Source organism: Arvicola amphibius, chromosome 4 (assembly GCF_903992535.2).
Source record: "Arvicola amphibius chromosome 4, mArvAmp1.2, whole genome shotgun sequence".
Lineage (NCBI taxonomy): Eukaryota > Metazoa > Chordata > Mammalia > Rodentia > Cricetidae > Arvicola > Arvicola amphibius.
In genome coordinates this window covers 25,933,087-25,951,202 of record NC_052050.1, presented here as the reverse complement: position 1 = coordinate 25,951,202, position 18,116 = coordinate 25,933,087, and the positions used below count along the sequence as shown (strand labels likewise).

Sequence of the window (18,116 nt, the reverse complement as noted above, 5' to 3'; positions counted from 1 at the left end):
CTTTTGTTGTTCCGCTTTTTTACCCACTTTCATATCCAGAGTTGCCAAGTGCTTATGCAGACCGGCTTTGCGCCTTTGGAGCCTGCCGGCCTCCCACCCCAGGCGCTGACAGTTGGCAGAAGACAGGCAGGGCAGTGTGTGACAGATAGGCGCATAGCTGGTGGCCTGGGTAGACCTATAGTCTCCATCCTGTCATATATTGAAGATCTGAGGACGGTGGCACACACAGTTGAACCAGAAAGGCAAGCCCTCAGTTTTTCCAGCCGTTTGAACCTGCACAGACATAGCTGGGGAGGGCCAGAGGAAGTGGTCTATCTTAACCGTAAGGCCCATTCCCTCTGACTGTGACCAGCGGACGCAGGTGTGTGTGAGCAGGGCATGGAGTGAGGAATCCGCCCAGCAAGGTGGGTGGGCCTAGTTCTGCTGCCCCCGTCAGAGCCCTAACACCGGGATGGACTTGGAGTAGCACAAGAGGCCTGGACTGAGATGTGAGCCCTGCTGAAGACTTCCTTTCCACTCCCCACATTGGTCCTATCCAATACCCAATGGGATTGCAGCTTGAAGGATTGCATCCTGCCGGGGCTGAGCACACCTGCCAAGGACATGTGCATCTGCCTTCCTGCTCCCTCTAAAAGATTGCCCTTCCTTCCCAAGGGCTGCAGGGCCGGTGCTCCGAAGGAAGCAATCAAGGGAAGAAAATACAATGTAAGCTGCTGTCAATAAATGACACCCAGACCTTCCAGCTGCCTTCGGGGTTTGTTTTCAATTTGTGCAAGCGAGCGAGAGGATCAGAACAGAGTGTCCCAACAGTTGCTTGCGTGTGCACGTTTGTATCACCAGATGGGAAGGAATATCGAGCAAGACAGAAAATGCTTTGGTTTTAGAAAATGCCTAGTGGCGTGTGGTGGATCCCACCCCGTTCTGAAGCGAGCCTTGGTACCAAACCTCGGGTGAGTGTCATGAAATGAATTTGTAGGAGGTGAGGCAGGGGCAAGAGGTTAATTGTCTTCTGTATTTTAGTATCATTACAAACGGTTGTTCTGCCTACAACTCTGGACGCTGCTCCCCAGGAGGGATGCAGTTGGTATCAGGTGCCCACATCCATGCCCAGATCTAGACATGAGGTGGCTTGAAGCTTTGGGTTATTCTGCTTTGCTTTCACGCGTGGGATTGGCAGTGCCTTGACACCGGAGGGTTACCAAATGCATGCATTTAGCTCGTGGAGAGAGCTGATGTAGGGCCGAGAGGTGAACACTACCAACCACCTGCCTCATGTTTCTAGGAACAAGGTGGGAACCCCTTCCCTTTCACCCCCTGGCCTTACAGAGGGGCCCTTAGGAAGACTCCAAGCTCCTGTCTGACCTGGACCCTCCAATTCCTCTCCCACCAGACCAGGCTGAACAGTTGGACAGATTTGGGGTGGAGCTAAAGGATGGCATCTCCCAACTACTCTTCATACACCCTTCCCTAGGCCTGTGCAGAATCTGGTCTCTTACCTCCCAAGGAACACAGATGTGATGGGCTCCTAGCCCTCAAGCCTGACACTAATGCTTCCATCTCGCCGCTCACCTGGGTGTCCCTTGCAGTCCCAGACCTCCTATCCCCTCTTGCCTGTCCATTTGCCTATGAGACTGGGGAGGCCTGCGAATGATGAGGTGCCTGACTCAGGCACACTGAAGACTGCAGCAAGAAGCCTGATTCCTAATAAGTTCCAGACTAGCATCCACGCCACAGCCTTCCTCTTTTCCTGCCATTTATTACTTTGGACACCCTTGAGAGGAGGAGGCAGGAGGCTCCTCTCCCTCAGGCCCTTTCAAGGACCCTTGTGTTTCCTGCATTTGGCAGGAGATTGGGTTTCATCTCCAGGTGTCCAGGAGCCCTGAGTTGTAAAGTTGCCTGTTGGTGGTGTCTGGGTCCCTTCTGCCTCAGGTCAGCCCATGGTGTGGCAGGCTGGCTGGCCCCCTACTGGCTTTGCTGTCAGCTTCCCTATCGTGGGTGGCAGAGGTGCGTCCCAGTGGCAACTCTGGGGCCTCTCTCTGCCTCCACTTCCGCAGAATGATTCTTTCCACAAATGTTCAAGAGCTGTTAAGTGGCTTCTTAGCCCCTTGATGGCCTCTGGGTTTGTGAGACTGTCACAATGGGCCTTTATCAATGCCATTCTCCCAGCCTGGGATGGAAAGCCATGTCCTGGCCTGGCCATGAAAGGGAGAGAACAGGAAGTGGCTTCCTCCCTGTTGGCTCCTTGGAGGATGAATAGTTTCGTTGTTCAGGCTCAAAGGCTTGCATGCTCAGACAGTGGACCCTGGACAGGGAAGGGAACGAAAACCTCAAGGGCTTGCCATTTTTCTCACTTCTGAGAATTTGACAGATTCATGATGGGGGGGGGGGGGGGGGTAGCCATTCCTGTGTGGGTTTCTGTTAAAAAAAGAGAGATAGACTTTCAGATAGCGATTAGCAAATGACATTATTCGTTATTTTTAAACTTTATTTATTGATTTGTTTATTTGAAGGCAGGCTTTCGTGTAGCACAGGCTAGCCTGGATCTTCTGATCCTTCTGCCTCTACCCTGAGTTCTAGGGTTTCACACATGCCATGCCACCATGCCCAGTTTGCAAATGCTATGGTTTTCTAATAGGGCCTTCCAGCAACAGCAAGAGGAGCAATGCAGTTAGGACCTTTGCCATCTGTCACTAATTTGGAGTAAAGCCACTAGCTCCGATAGGAAGTAACCTGGGTAAGAAGGTCATAGGAGGCTGTGGGATATGGCTCATTCGTCAATAGCACCTCCCCGGAAAACACACTGATCCTCACCTTTGTCTGTTACCCCTATACTGTGTTGCACCTTTTCTCACAGTCACCCCATGTTGGACAGCCTGTCCTACCCCGGCATGTCCTTGTTCACTTGCTTCTCTTCAACAACAACACTTTTGCCCATGGTCCCCTGTCCCCTTGCCCCACTGCCTCTCCCTGGCCTGAACAATGAGCTTCCACATTACTGTGAGGCCCTCAGCATTCCAGCCTGGAGTTCATGGAGATGCGTATTCTCTCCTACCATACACTGGGCCAGAGTACCCTTTCTCTTCCTGCCCTGGGAGTGACCGGTCTTTACGGGAATTGATGTTTGTCAAGTGAATAGAAAAGGGAACAGAGCTCATGGGGCTGAGTTAGAAGGAAGAGCTGGGAGCTAAGGCTCTTGTGATATTTCGTCTGTGCTATAACAAATAAAGCTCGCCTGAAGATCAAAGAGTGAAGCTAGCCACTAGTTAGCCCTAGAGGCCAGGAAGTGGTGGCACACACCTTAAATTCCAGATCTTTGTGAGTTCAAGGCCACCCTGGCTACTCAAGATTGACTCTGTCTAGAAGAGAAACAGCTCACACAAGGTGATCCCAGCACTTGGGATCCACGCCTTTAATCCCAGCACTAGGGAGGTGGAGACAGAAGTGGTATGGCTGGACTGAGAGAGGACTATAAGGTGGGAGGAGATAGGAGCTCGGAGGCAGTCTGAGGATTCAGTCTGAGATGTCGTCTGAGGATTTGTAGGGACAGGATGGCTCCTTTGGTCTGAGCATTGGTAGAGGGAAGAACTCTAGTGGCTGCCGCTCTGCTGCTCTGATCCTTCAGCTTTCATCCCCCTCCCAATAGCTGACTCTGAGTTTTTATTATTAAGACCGATTAGAATTCATGCTACAGGCTCTTGCTTGGGGTTAGTCGCATGTATCCCAGGCTGGCCTCAAACTCACCATGTAGCTGAGGATGACCAGCAGCTCGTCATCCTTCTGACGTCCTCCCAAGTGCTGGAGGGACCTGGCGGTGCCCCAAGCACACTGAGCTTACGTCAAGCCATTCTGCACTGTGTTCTCTGCGTCAGGAAAGATACCTGCTCACAGCACCCTTCCGTTCCTGAGAACTGTCCCTCCCTCCACATGGTGGCCCCGTGAGCAGAGAGAGACTGACCCTCTGTGGTCACCTGCCAGCAGCCCACTCACCTGCCCACCTCTCTGCCATTCTCCTTTGATCCCCGTCCTCGCCCTGCCTCCAGCCCAGTTTACAACCCCTCTTCCCCAGAACTTCACCTCTGGCTGGCCTCCTTGAAGCTTTTCTCATATATGACGTCTCCCTTTATAAAGAAGAGCCCTGGAACTCTGGCAACACCAGGATTGAGAATCCAGTGGACAGGAGTGATGAAACTTGCCCCAGCTGGTAGAGGCTTGGGTGCCTTGGTGAAGCCCAGATGAACAGAACTGGCAGAGAGAATGAGTGGAAATATACTGGGCCTTGTTTGTAGCTAGAAGAGAATGCCTTGTTTTTGACGCTGGGTAGGTGGAGGAGAGGCAGTTTCTCTACTGTCCCCTCTAGTCCAGTGACGGCCGAAGAGCAGGTGAAGCCAGAATGGCATGGCTACTGTGGGGGGAGCATAAGGCTTCCATCCTCCTGGAAGATGAGAAAAACTGCCTGGCAGGAGAAGCCATGAACTGTGAAAGGCTGGGACCCTCTAAGATTGGCTGCACCGACTGTAAGTCACCTGCAAGCCAGTTAACGGTAACTGCTTGTTTTCATACAGCTCACAAACTAGGAGCTGTTTCTACATGTTTGAAGGGTTGGAGGGGGGAATCAAAGGAAAATATTTTGTGATACATGAAAATGTCCAGGCTTAATGTCCACAGCTGAGTTTGTCTGAGGCACAGCTATCCATGCTCCTAAGTGTTCCATCTGCGTGCAGCATTGCAGGGTTGCAGCAAACCCATGTGGCCCACAGAGCCTGAAATACTGTCTCTCCCTTTCTAGAAAACATGGCTGACCCCTGACTTGGGAAGAGCTCTGGAATCTGGAGGTCTGGGGTCCCAGGAGGAGTTGTTAAGTACAGTGGTTGTCACCGGGGTCCTTGATTGTGCCTAAGGCTGCAGTGACCTGAGGAGGACTTACACCGAGACTCTGACGTACAGACCCACACTGTCTGCTGTTCACTGGCTTGTACACATCTCCAAGGCCCTGGAAGGAGGATGTGGGAGCAAACAGGGATTAGGAAAGAAGGGGAACCACATAGGGTCTGAGGAGATCTATATGCGAGTCAAATGCCTTTACTTCCACATCTCTGTCCTCTGGGAATTGCTTGCTGCTGGACCACCTGACAATGTAAGAAGACACAGCCTAGGATGGAGGCAAGGGCAGAGATGAGCCCCCTGAACCCCAAAAGTCAGGGTTCAATAGCTCCAGCCTCTAGCTAAGGTTATGTCCCTCAGAGACAGTCAGAGACCCAACGAGAACTTGCAGATACTCTTTATGGGAGATTGTGCCAAACATCATCTTCTGCAATTTGGGGGATTTTCCCCTTACCCTGAGTCACCACCGCCTCTACCTTTGTCAAGGTCTTCCTTGGCACATCTTTTCCTCCAGAACTCCATGGACATCCTAGACAGTATGGAACTGAGCAGGGAGTTGTTAACTCCTTGGGAACCCTCCTTCCTTTAGGTGTGCAGGGCCAGGAGCCTTGCCCGACATCCCACAGGATCCAGGCAGCAGAGTCACCGGAGAAGTCCAGATGTCTGCACACTGTTCCCAGCCTGTTACTCAGCTCTCAGCTGTTTCAGTGTCTGGGGCTGCCTGGCTTGGAAATCCTTCCTTTGCACTCACAGCTGCTGGCATGATCTTTCCTGTCTCTCGTGAACACGGTTTTGTCACCAGCTAGATTAGACTGGGCAGGACCCAGAACAGTACCTTCTCCTTTGAAGCCCCTTCATGCCAGTGACCTGCAACGGTGCCGACTGCCAGGATGAAGATGTCCACTGGGTGGCGCTTCCCAGTTTCTCACTCTAGAAGGCAACTCCAAGTAGAACTGGAGAGATTTGGGGTTGAATTCTGGCTCTTGGGAGATCGCTGGTCAATTTTACAAATTCTTCATCCTGGGTTTGTTTGTTTTTTTAGATATGTGTTTACCCTTTTATGATTTGTTTTTATTTTATGTGCATTGGTGTTTTTGCCTGCATGTCTGTCTAAGGGTGTTGGAGTCTCTGGAACTGGAGTTACAGACAGATGTGAGCCGCCACGTGGGTGCTGGGAACGGAAACCGGGTCCTCTGGAAGAGCAGCCAATGCTCTTAAATGCTGAGCCATCTCTCCAGCCCCTGGTTTTTTGTTTGTTTGCTTGTTTTTTAATAAATAAAAACAAAATTGAGAGGGATAGAGATGTAGCTGAAGGAGAGAGCATTTGCTTAGCATGCACAAAGCCCGGGGTTTCCATCTGCAGTACTGCACAATAAAATCAAAGCAAGATCAGATGCAGCAGAAATCCCTGAGGATATGGCTCTCATCCTTTGGATAGGAAAGGCACCTGAATTGAAGGCTTGGTTCCCAGTGCAATGTCCAAAGGTGTGATGCGGGGGGCTGATGTGCTTTACACATAAGCATGAAAGCCTGGGTTCAAATCCCCAGCACCCCTATAAAAAGGCAAGTATCGCTATTTGTGCCTGTAACCCTAGCGTGGACTTTGATAGAGAGACACAGTGATCCTGGGGTTCTGGACCACCAGCCTAGCACAAAAAACAACTAATAAACAGCAAACTCCAGGTTCAGCAAAACACCCTATCCTAAGTCAATTCAGAGTAATAGAGCAGGACGCCAGACTTGGTCTCTGCACTCAGGCTGGTCGATGCATACAACTACACACACACACACACATGTTAGTCCCTTGATGGATTCACAATTTAATGAAATTACGAGAGAGGAAACTAGGCAGTGAGGCCTCATTGGAAGAAGTCAGTCAGCGTGGGCTTGTGACTGGCTCTCATTTCCTCCTCCCTTCCCCTCCCCTTCTCTCCCCTCCTCACCTCTTCACCACCAACTGCTATGAAGTGAGCAGTGCCCTCCACCCCCCACCCCTGCCACTTGCTCTCACTGGTTTGAGTTTCTGCCTCATCACAGGCCTGAAAGCAATGGAGCCAGCTAACCATGGCTGACGCCTCAGAAATTCTGAGTCCAAGTAAACCTTTTTTTCCCCTGTGAGCTGATTTTTCTCAGGTGTTTCCGTTGCAGCAAAATAAAGTTGGCTAACCTCGTCATCTTGACAATGCTGTGGAAGGAGAAGCGGCAAGACATGGATGTCCTCGCCCCAGAGCGCTGCGGAGTGTCTCTGCCTCCTGCCGAGGTCTTAGAGCTGCTGTTGTATGTGGGAAGGGTCTGTGCTGGGCATGCTTCGAACCCAGTGTTTCCTCTAAGAAGTCACCCTTCTCATCGCCCCAAACCAGAGCCACCGTGGCTATGGCCGCTCTTCTCCACCAGATGGCAGCAGCCTGATTGCCATCGCGGCTCCCAGGCTGGTTGACAGGAACAAAATTCATGTGTTCTGGCCAACACTGAAGATAAGCAAATAGGTTGAGGTGACCCTCTATAGATGACTTCCTGACATAGAACCCCCTGGGCATCTGTGGCTCTAAATAAGCAAACTGTCCTAACCACGGACCGAGCTGGTGCTGCCCATGTTTCTACCAGGAAGAACCGAACCTCCAGGCAGCTCTGGTCCCACTCGTTCTTACACCCGTGAGGCTCTCAGGGTGCTGAATGTTTGGGTTTTAGAGGGTTTGAGGTCAGTTTGAGGGAGTTTATCCAGTGGTTAATGAATTTATAGGACACGAAAGGAACATCAGGTTTTCTTTATGAGATACTAGTTTTCCATTCAGTTTCCCAAAACACTTGGGAGGAGAGCCACAGTTAAACTAATGGACTGGGGCTGGGGAGATGGCTCAGCGGTTAAGAGCACTGGCTGCCTTTCCAGAGGACCTGGGTCCAAACATTCCCAGCACCCACATGGCGGCTCACATCTGTCTGTAACTGCAGTTCCAGGGAATCCGACACCGTCACACCAATGTGCATAAAATTAAATTATTTTTTTAAAACCCGATAGGTCAAGTGCTTAAGGACCTGAAATCTTGTGGGTGTTTTTATGAATGGATAGACCTGAAAAGGCGAATGCTGTTTATTCGTGCTTCCAGCCAGGGTCATGGACACGTACTACGGGCAGTGCTAGGCTAGATGTTCCCAAGAATGAAAACGCAGACATGACACAGGTCATTTTTCAAGACGCTGCTCAGTCAGGGACTGGAGAAGGAGCTCCGCGGGTTAGGGCATTGGCTGCTCTTCCAAAGGATGCAGTTCTGATTCCTAGCACCTGCAAGGTGGCTTGCAACTCTCTGTAACTCCAGTCCCGGGAAATCAGATGCCCTTTTCTGGACACGGCAGGTACTAGGAACACATGTGGCGCACAGATACGTGCAGAACCAAACAACAGCAATAATAACCCGCACACATAAATAAAATAAAAAATTTAAAAAAGGCTTAGTCCATGTGACGGCTGATCGGGTCATCTGTATTAAAGGACCTTATAATATTGAGTTTCTTCTTTTTCCTTCAGCTCTCTCTTCTTTATTATCTGGCTCAGGCCAAAAGTTAAACTATAAGGAGGTGAAATGGGGAAGAGACAAAAAGGGAGTGATTGGAAGGGAGCCAGATGGTTAGAGGGCTTTGACTTCTGCCATAAGGGATCCACAAAGCAGAATGTGGAATCCTCTACACCGTGACTAATGCATTCAGATCTGAGAGCGAAGTGTCTTTCCCACCTCCTCCCTACCAGTCTCAGGGAATCACTGGCCCCAGCCCCACCCTGCTTCATCCTGCACATCTAGAAGAATCCTGACAGCTTAATACCCCTGACTGTCAACAACACAGAGAAATGTAAAAAAGAAAACAGAATGGACCATCTTCTCTTTGCCCACAGGTAATATTTCAGACACACACACCACATGCATACATAAATCATGTTAAATATTCATTTTTTGGAAGGAGGAGGATAATCAGGTGCTATAAATATGTTTCTCAAAGGCTAAGAGTATTGCCCTACTGATTTTTTTTCTTTTTGTGGAAGAAGGAAATTTAAGTGATCAAAAAGTGGTTGGGGGAGAACTGAGAGGAATGGTAGGAGGACTCTCTCGTTCTAGCCTTTCTGTGCATTACACTGGTGTGTGTGTATGGGAGGGGATGTTTGTGCATGTCACAGCACACGTGCGGAGAACTTTGATGATTCAGTGTGGTGGTGGCAGCGGGGGCGCCGCATGCGCACGCCTTTAATCCCAACACTCTGGAGGCAGAGGCAGGCAGAGATGTTACACAGAGAAACACTGTCTCCAAAAACAAGACCAAACGAAACAAAATAGTTCTGTCACTGTAGGATTTGGGCAATGAAACTCAGGTCATCTTTTCTTTCGTGTGGATTCATGAAGGGTTTTTAGTTTTTGTTGTCTCTAGTTGGCTTTTGCTGTTGCTAAGAAAATCTTACACTTGCTGTGTGGTTCCTGTTTTTAACTTATTTATTTTGATTTTCTATACATTAAGGTTTTGTGTGCAAGTGTGTCTGTGTGTGGGAAGTGGATCCCCTGGAACAAGAGTTACAGCTGTGAACTGCCATGTGGGTGCTGAGGATTGAACCTGGGTCCTCTAAGAAGAGCAGCCAGTGCTCTTAACCACTGTGCCATCTCCAGCCCCCTTGCTGGGGGTTCTTAAAAAGACTTGATATCCCCGCACTTGGTTTGATCAAGACTGTACCCAGGGTCTCTTCCAGGAAATGACCTTTGGGGTAAGGACGACATCAACGCTCTGGGCCTTGAGCTTCCCAGTGGCTTAGCGTTGCGAATTATGTGACTTTGGCTTTTTTGAGGAAGTTGCTGCCTTCTTCCTGATCTGCAGGCTTAGCTGCTCCAGATCTGCCCTTCTGAGTACCCACTGTTCTGGGATGGAGTGTTGAGACACCCAGCTGCGGAGGGTGTCCTGGTGAGCAGACGAGGTCCCCAGGACTCTTGGCTCAGACCAGATTGTTCTGTTGGATTGCTGTACATGGCTGGGCCCCGCAGCTCTGAGAGTCACAAACAAACAGGAAGCCAGTCCACTTCCTCCTTGGTGAGGCTGGCCCCCAGTCTTTATGAGCCAGTTAACCCAGAGAGGAAGGAGCAGCTTAGGATTAAGAAGGCAACTTCCTGGTGGAGGTAACAAGGAATTTTGGTCTCACTGTCAGGATGGGCTGCCTACCATGTGCACCTGTTTGCCCAGGTTGGCCAGCATTCCTGATAATGAAGGTCTAGCTCCAGTCTCCTCGTGGGAAGGCTTTTCTGATTAACCCTGACTAACCCCTTAACGCCCACCACTCTGCTGTGTGCTCCTCTGGACTTTAGGGAAGCTGTTCTCCAGGAGACAGTGCTGCCCTAGAGGTGATACTGACATATTTCCTTGTGCTTTTCTTAGTGACTGCCCCACACAGCTCTCTCTGTTCCCTGGGACGCCCAATTAATGCTTGTAGACTAAACCCGTCACCAAAGGTACAGCGAGTGGAGCTGGCTCTCAGTGGGGCCAGCAGGCATTGCTGCACAGGGCTGTGGGGCAGCCGAACCAGAGGGAGTGGTGAGGACAGTTACCAGAGTGGGAAACAGAGGTGTGGCTGGGGTGGAGGCTGAAGATGAGAATGACAGATATCTGGTGCCGTCAACAAGTCCTGAATGCCGCCAGCCCACAGGGGAGATAGGCTGCCTAACTGAAAAGTCCCTGAGACATCAGAGGGCAAATGTTCAAAAGGAACTAACATTATAAAAACTACTGCCAGAGGGGCTGGAGAGCTGGCTCATCAGTTAAGAGTACTTGCTGCTCTTCCAGAGAACTCAGGTTCTAGTCCCAGCACCCACGTGTTGGCTAACAGTCCTCTGTAACTTCAGTCCTAGGGGATCTGATGCTCTCTCCTGGCCTCCGTGGGAATTCATGCACGTGGCCCACAGACATAGAAGCAGACGAAACAGCCATACACATAAAATAAATAAATACGACTTTAAAAGCTACCGTCAGATATAAACACAAGGTTGAACATATATCTAATTCTTTACAGTGTGACTCAGAGTACAAAGTAGGAGACCATAGAGCCTGGGGCGATCTTTATGACTATCAGTTACCTTGGAGAACATTAGATGTGGGCCTGGCAGCCTGGGCTGAGTCACTGTCAGTTATAAAAAGAAAGGGGGAGGAGGGAGAGGAGAAAAGGGAGGAGAAGGGGAGGAGGGGGACGAAACCACTCTGCTATCAATCTGTTTAGTTGTTGTTTTGTTTTTTAAGAAAACTGGATGTGGAAAGAAACACACACACACACACACCAAAAACTCTGAACACCCAGTCATCTTTTCTCTGTGGTTGTTTGGACTTTGAATAAGTTTCTTAGTGAAGCACCTGGATGCAGAGAAGTGAGGCAGGTGTGGAAGGGTAGGGGAACTCCATGCAGGTGAGGATGGCGGAGAGGATGCAGTGGGAAATAGTGGGTGTGCCAGGATGGGGCTGAGATAGGACAGCGTGGAAGCAGATGTGGGGACGGGTCAGGAGGGAGCATGGTGCGCTCGAGTTATGTCACAAAAAACCAAAGCAAGATCTGGGTGTGTGGCTCAGTTCAGGGTCTTGACTCAAGGCTCCCGGGTTCAGCTCCCCAGCACTAGAGAACAAAGGGAAGAAGGGAGAGGGGAGCGAGTCCTTGAGACCTAAGGGCGACCATGCTCATAACGAAGATCAGGAAAGTGGATCGAGACATAGCCTGGTGGCTGATCCAAGGATGCCTGAGCATGAGGCTCCAGGTGTTCTTTGGTCTTTACCTAGCACATACAGTCTTCCCAGCTCTGTCGGTGTGAACTTCTCTGGTATCCTGTGCAGTTTCCAAAGCTTTGCCCCAGAGCCATTTCAAAAGCTAGGGAGAGCCGGGTGGCGGTGTGGCACACGCCTTTAATTCCAGCACTCCAGCACTCAGGAGGCAGAGGCAGGCGGATCTCTGTGAGTTCAAGGCCAGCCTGGTCTACAAGAGCTACAGAGAGACCCTGTCTCAAAAAAACAAAAAGAAAAGAAAAAAGGAAGAAAAAAAAAAAGCAAGCCAGAGAGAGCTCTGTCCAGAGGTCAGGGCAGAGGCTGGTCTCAGCAGTGATGACTGGCCAGACACTCCTAGCCCTGTCTGTGTGCCAGCACCCCCGCTCAGCTCAGTCCCCATCAGACACACGAGAGATAAATGGAAACCTCAGGTTAAAAATACCCAGCCTTGTTGTAAAGAGTAATAAGCACAGGAAGGAAGTGCGGGGAGGCAGTCTAGAGAAAAAGCCCCAAAGAACAGAGGTGTTATTAATGGCTGAGAGTGGCTCAGGTGGAGTTCTGGGGCACGCTCTGCCGGTATCCTTGATGGACAGGCCGCTCAGGCAGGTTCTCCCAGAGCAATGATTTGGGGCCTACTGAAAGCAGGGTTCAGATTCCCATGAAGAGTCTTGAGCCAGGTTTGAGGTGGACGAGCAGAGACCTTTAGGTCAACGGGACTGGAGGCCCAGAGGAGGAGCCTGTTATCCTTGTTATGGTCTCTGGGAAGAAAGAGCTGTGGAGGCACTAGCCCTCCCCCCCCCCCCGGGGGAGAGTGGAAAGGGGATTTAGCTCACCTGGACTCCCCCCTCCTTGGGAGGAAGGGAGACCAGTGAAGTAGATGGCAGAATCCAGGCAGCACAGTGTCAGTGCCACAAAGGTGCGGACTGGGGCTTGGGTACAGGAAGCCTGACTCTCTCGTAGTAGCTGTGTGACCTTGGACCAGTGCCTGACTCTCTCCTGCTTCTGTAGCCGGCTGTAGGTGGTAGCCTGGAAGCATTGTGGGGAGAATTAAGAGAGCTAATCAAAGCTATTGGTCCCTGCAAGGGGAGGGAGCATGTCATGGAGGGCAGTGCAGGTGGGAAAGAAGCTCTTTTTAATTTTTTTATTTTATGCGAATGGATGTTTTGTCTACATGTACATCTGCATAAGAAGGCATTGGGTCCTATAGGACTACAGTTACAGAGTAATTGGTTATGAGCCGCCATGTGGGTGCTGGGAATTGAACTCAGACCTCTGGAAGAGCAGCCAGTGCTTTTAACCACTGAGCCATCTCTCCAGCCTGGGAGAGAGGCTCTTAAGACACTAATGCCAATGGGTGGTCTTTCACAGAGAGACCCTGTGTCAAAAAAAAATCAAATATAAGAATAGTTTGCACTTTGGAGGCTAGAGTGTAGTTCAAAGCCAGAATCCCCTCCCCTGACGCACTTGAGGCCCTGGGTTAGAACGCCAGTGCTGTAACCATGACAACAGCTTTTGTACCTTATAGCACAGGCATAAGGCAAAAGGAGGGGTTGTGAAGGTGACTTCTGAATCAAATTTGTTTGTCGGACAGATTTCACCGGTAGAGCTGTGGAAGGTAAATGAGAGAGAAAGAGGATTTTGACAGGGAAGCCAACAAGTCACATGGCCCCAGCTTTGGCCAGGCTATAGACAAAAGGAGACAAAAAGGAAACTCTTAGCAAGCAGAGTAACTTGGAAAGATGACAAGGAGGAGAAATCTCCATGATGTATGGTCCCTCAGCAGGATGTACATGTAGTAGTCTCCTTACTGGAGACAAGGCTGATAAAGCGGGAGAAAGGGATACAGGAATCTTATAGAAAGGCGAGTTTCAGGAGGAGGCTGAGATGGGCAGGTATCTGGAGGCTGGGGGGGGGGAAGGGGCGGATGTGGAGAAGGTGCAAGTGATAGGTGCAAAAGATTCCCTTCAGACTTAAGCAATCCTCACTTTATTTATTTAAAAGATTTATTTATTATGTACACAATGTTCCTCCTGCATGTCTGCCTGTACATCAGAAGATGGCACCAGATCTCATTATAGACGGTTGTGAGCCACCATGTGGTTGCTGGGAATTGAACTCAGGACCTCTGGTAAAGCAGTCAATACTCTTAACCTCTGGCCATCTCTCCAGTCCTTTATTTTTCTTTTTTGAGGCAGGGTCTCCTTACATAGCTCTGACTGTCCTGAAACTTACTATGTAGAGCAGGCTGGCCTCAAACTCATAGAAATCCACTGTCTCTGCCTCCTGAGTGCTGGGATTAAATGCATGTGCCATCATACCTATCAGACCTAATCATCACTACTTTTGAAGATTAGTTTTATAACTCATAGCTCTACCACTAAGCCCCTGCTACTATTTTAATGCACAACTGGACATAGTCACTGGCTTTGTATGGCAGATGAAGCCTCGCAGGGAGAGGAGATGGGAAGCTTCCCAGGGCCAAGAAGGTTCCTTTGTTCTATAACTGTAGTCAGAAAGATGGTCAAACATTATCGTTTATATGCTGCATCGTAAATGGCATATGTATTATCATTGGGTTTGTGCTAAGTTAAACTTTACGAAATAGAAAAAATGCCTTAAAGAAATTCTTGCCAAAAAAAATTGCAGATAAAGATCATCTAAACTCAGGAAATGCTAGCACATGAGAAAATGGCAAGCCAGGCATAGTGGTGCATGCCCGGTTTCTCACCACTTGGGAAAAGCAGAGGAACACAAGTGTGAGGCCAGCCTGGTCTACACAACAAGGTTCAGGCCAGCCAGGGCTATATAATGAGACCCTGTTAAAAGCAAAGAGGGGAAAGTGGAGGAGGAGAGGGAGGGAAAGACAAACAGAGAAAGGTTGAGATGTACAAACCATGGTTGAGGAGATGTACTAACCAGGCAAGCTTGGGGACCTGAATTGATCCCCAGAACTCATAAAAAAAAGCCAGTTATGGCAGCACAGGAGAATCCTGCACTTTCTTGGCCGGCTAGTCTAGCTGAATCAGCAAGGTCTAAGAGAGACCCTGTCTCAAAAAAGAAGGTGGAAAGTGACTAAGGAAGACATCCAGTGTCAAACATTGGCCTTCATAAAGCCCCTCCACGGCGACCTGCCACCCCTCAGGACCGACGAGTTGGCACGGCTGTCTCAAGTGCCATGTTGGGTTCCTCTAGCGTCGCCACCATGAAGAAGGTGGTTCAGCAGCTCCGGCTGGAGACCGGGCTCAACCGTGTGAAGGTTTCCCAGGCAGCTGCAGACTCGAAACAGTTCTGTCTGCAGAATGCTCAACATGACCCTCTGCTGACCGGAGTGTCTTCCAGTACAAATCCCTTCAGACCCCAGAAAGTCTGCTCCTTTTTGTAGTCAGCTATCTTGAGGTTTCTTAAACGACTTTTCATGACCCAGTGGATATTCAAGAGAACTAGATCTGAAGTCTGTACAGAAGCTTCTCTAACACGTGCCATACACACGGTCTGTACTTGTCAATCCTTAACATCTACCTCTCTGAATCTTCATGGATTTCTGTTTCACAAGGTTTAACTATTTTTTTTTTCTTTTGGTTTTTCGAGACAGGGTTTCTCTGCAGCTTTTTTAGAGCCTGTCCTGGAACTAGCTCTTGTAGACCAGGCTGGCCTCGAACTCATAGAGGGTTTAACTATTTTGTATACACTGGCTGTAGTATACAATAAAACAGCATACAAAAAAAAAAGTTCCTCCACATGTGTGTGTACCTGAACACACAATAACAGGTACACACTCAACAAGAAAAAGCAAAAGAAGGGAGGGTTGGAGAGATGGCTTAGTGGGTGAGCATGTGCACTACTTGGAGTCCTGAGCTTAGAACTCTTGCCCTGTGTAAAAGATGTAGATGTGGTTGTCGGCTCCTGTAATCTTGGTGTGTGAGGGACCCAGACAGGAGGGACATTGGAAATTGTTGGCCACCAGCGTAGCTCCAGGTTCAGTGAGGGACCGTGTCTCAAAAGAATAAGTTAGACAGTGGTAGAAGCCACCCCAAAACCTCATTTGACCTGCAGACATGTGTGCACACCACACACACACACACACACACACACCACCACCACCACCACCACCACCATCACCACCACCACCACAGAATAAACACTTTTTAAAAATGAAAGGCAGAGATTAAAAAAAAATGAGGACTGAAATCAGGAATTAGACAAGATTGTCCAATCTCTCCATATCTATTCAATATACTTCTTGAGGTTCTAGCTAAAGCAATAAGAAAACAGAAGGAGATCAAGGGGATACAAATCAGAAGAGAAGTCAAACTCTCACTATTTGCTGATGATATGATAGTTTACATAAGTGACCCCAAAAAATTCTACCAAGGAACTTCTACAACTCATAAACACCCTCAGTAATGTAGCAGGATACAAGATTAACTCAAAAAATCAGTAGCTCTCCTTTACACAAGTGGTAAATGGGCTGAGAAAGAAATCAGAGAAACATCACCCTTCACAATAGCCACTAATAGCATAAAATATCTCAGAGTAACTCTAACCAAATAAGTGGAAGACCTTTAAATCTTTTAAAGAAGTTAATTGAAGAAAACACCAGAAAATGGAAAGATCTTGCATGCTCTTGGGTAGATAGAATTAGCATAGTAAAAATGACAATCTTACCAAAAGCAATCTATAGATTCAATGCAATGCCCATCGAAATCCCAGCAAAATTCTTCACAGACCTCGAAAGAAAATACTCAATTCATAAGGAAAAGCAAAAACACAAGAATAGCCAAAACAATCCTGTACAATGAAGGAACTTCTGGAGGCATCACAATCCCTGATTTCAAACTCTACAACAGAGCTATAGTACTGAAAACAGCTTGACATGAAAACAGACAGGAGGACCAATGGAACCGAACTGAAGACCCAGATATCAATCAATCCACACACCTATTAACACCTGATTTTTGACAAAGAAGCAAAAAATATAAAATGGAAAAAGAAAGCAAATTCAATAAATGGTGCTGGCATAACTGAATATCAACATGTAGAAGATGAAAATAGATCCGTATCTATCACCATGCACAAAACTCAAGTCCAACTGGATCAAAGACCTCAACATAAAGCCAACCACACAACCTCATAGAAGAGAAAGTGGGAAGTACACTGTGAATTGGCACAGGGAACCACTTCCTAAATATAACCCCAGTAGCACAGACACTGAGAGAAACAATAAATAGGACCTCCTGAAACTGAGAAGCTTCTGTAAAGCAAAGGACACGGTCAACAAGACAAAACGGCAGACTACAGAATGGGAAAAAAATCTTCACCAACCCCACATCAGACAGAGGACTGATCTCCAAAATATACAAAGAACTCAAGAAATTGGTCATCAAAAAAAAACAAAATAATCCAATAAAAAGTGGACAAAGAACTCTCAACAGAGGAATCTAAAATGGCTAAAAGACACTTAAGGAAATGCTCAATATCCTTAGTCATCAGAGAAATGCAAATCAAAACAACTCTGAGATTCCATCTTACACCTGTATGAATGCCCAAGATCAAAAACACTGATGACAGCTTATGCTGGAGAGGTTGTGGGGGAAAGGGAACACTCCTGCATTGCTGGTGGGAATGCAAGCTGGATGTCAGTGTGGCAATTTCTCAGAAAATTAGGGAACAGCCTACCTCAAGACTCAACAATACCACTTTTGGGTATATATCCAAAGGATGCGCAATTGTACCACAAGGACATATGCTCAACTATGTTCATAGCAGCTTTGTTTGTCATAGCCAGAACCTGAAACAACCTAAATGGCCCTCGACCAAAGAATGGATAAGGAAAATGTGGTACATTTACACAATGGAGTACTACACGGCAGAAACACACACACACACACACACACACTCAATGACATCTTAAAATTTGTGGGCAAATGGATGGATCTAGAAAACAACATATTGAATGAGGTAACCCAGACCCAGAAAGACAAGTATCGTATGTACTCACTCATAAGTGGCTTTTAGACATAAAGCAAGAAAACCAGCCTACAAATCACAATCCCAGAGAACCAACCTAGACAACAATGAGGACCCTAAGGGAGACATACATGGACCTAATATACATGGCAAGTAGAAAAAAAACCAAGATCTCCTGAGTAAATTGGGAGCATGGGGACCATGGGAGAGGGTTGAGGGGGAAGGAATAGGAAGGGAGGGAAGCGAAGAAAAACATATAGCTCAATAAAAAACAATAAAAGATGGGAGTGTGATAGGAATGTGAAGGGAGCTTGGTGGAAACTTGATGGGAGTGTGATGGGAGCGTGATTGGAGCGTGATGGGAGTGTGATGGGAGCGTGATTGGAGCGTGATGGGAACGTGATCAGAACGTGATGGGAACGTTATGGGGGTGTGATGGGAGGCTGATGGGGGCGTGAAGGCAGCGTGATGGGGTCGTGAAGGCCGCGTGATGGGAGCAT

At 48.4% G+C, this 18,116-nt stretch overlaps 1 protein-coding gene across 1 annotated transcript; it reads left to right on the top strand.

Moving 5' to 3' along the window:
- Nucleotides 1-14,824: 14,824 nt before the first annotated feature.
- Nucleotides 14,825-15,152, top strand: LOC119811057 (guanine nucleotide-binding protein G(I)/G(S)/G(O) subunit gamma-5-like). The gene has a single exon (XM_038324624.1). The coding sequence runs from the start codon at nt 14,825-14,827 to the stop codon at nt 15,029-15,031; it is 207 nt and encodes a 68-aa protein (XP_038180552.1). The 3' UTR covers nt 15,032-15,152.
- Nucleotides 15,153-18,116: the final 2,964 nt, after the last annotated feature.

Excerpts from the sequence above, each read along its gene's own strand:
- LOC119811057 (XM_038324624.1), top strand. The coding sequence starts at position 14,825 with ATGTTGGGTTCCTCTAGCGTCGCCACCATGAAGAAGGTGGTTCAGCAG.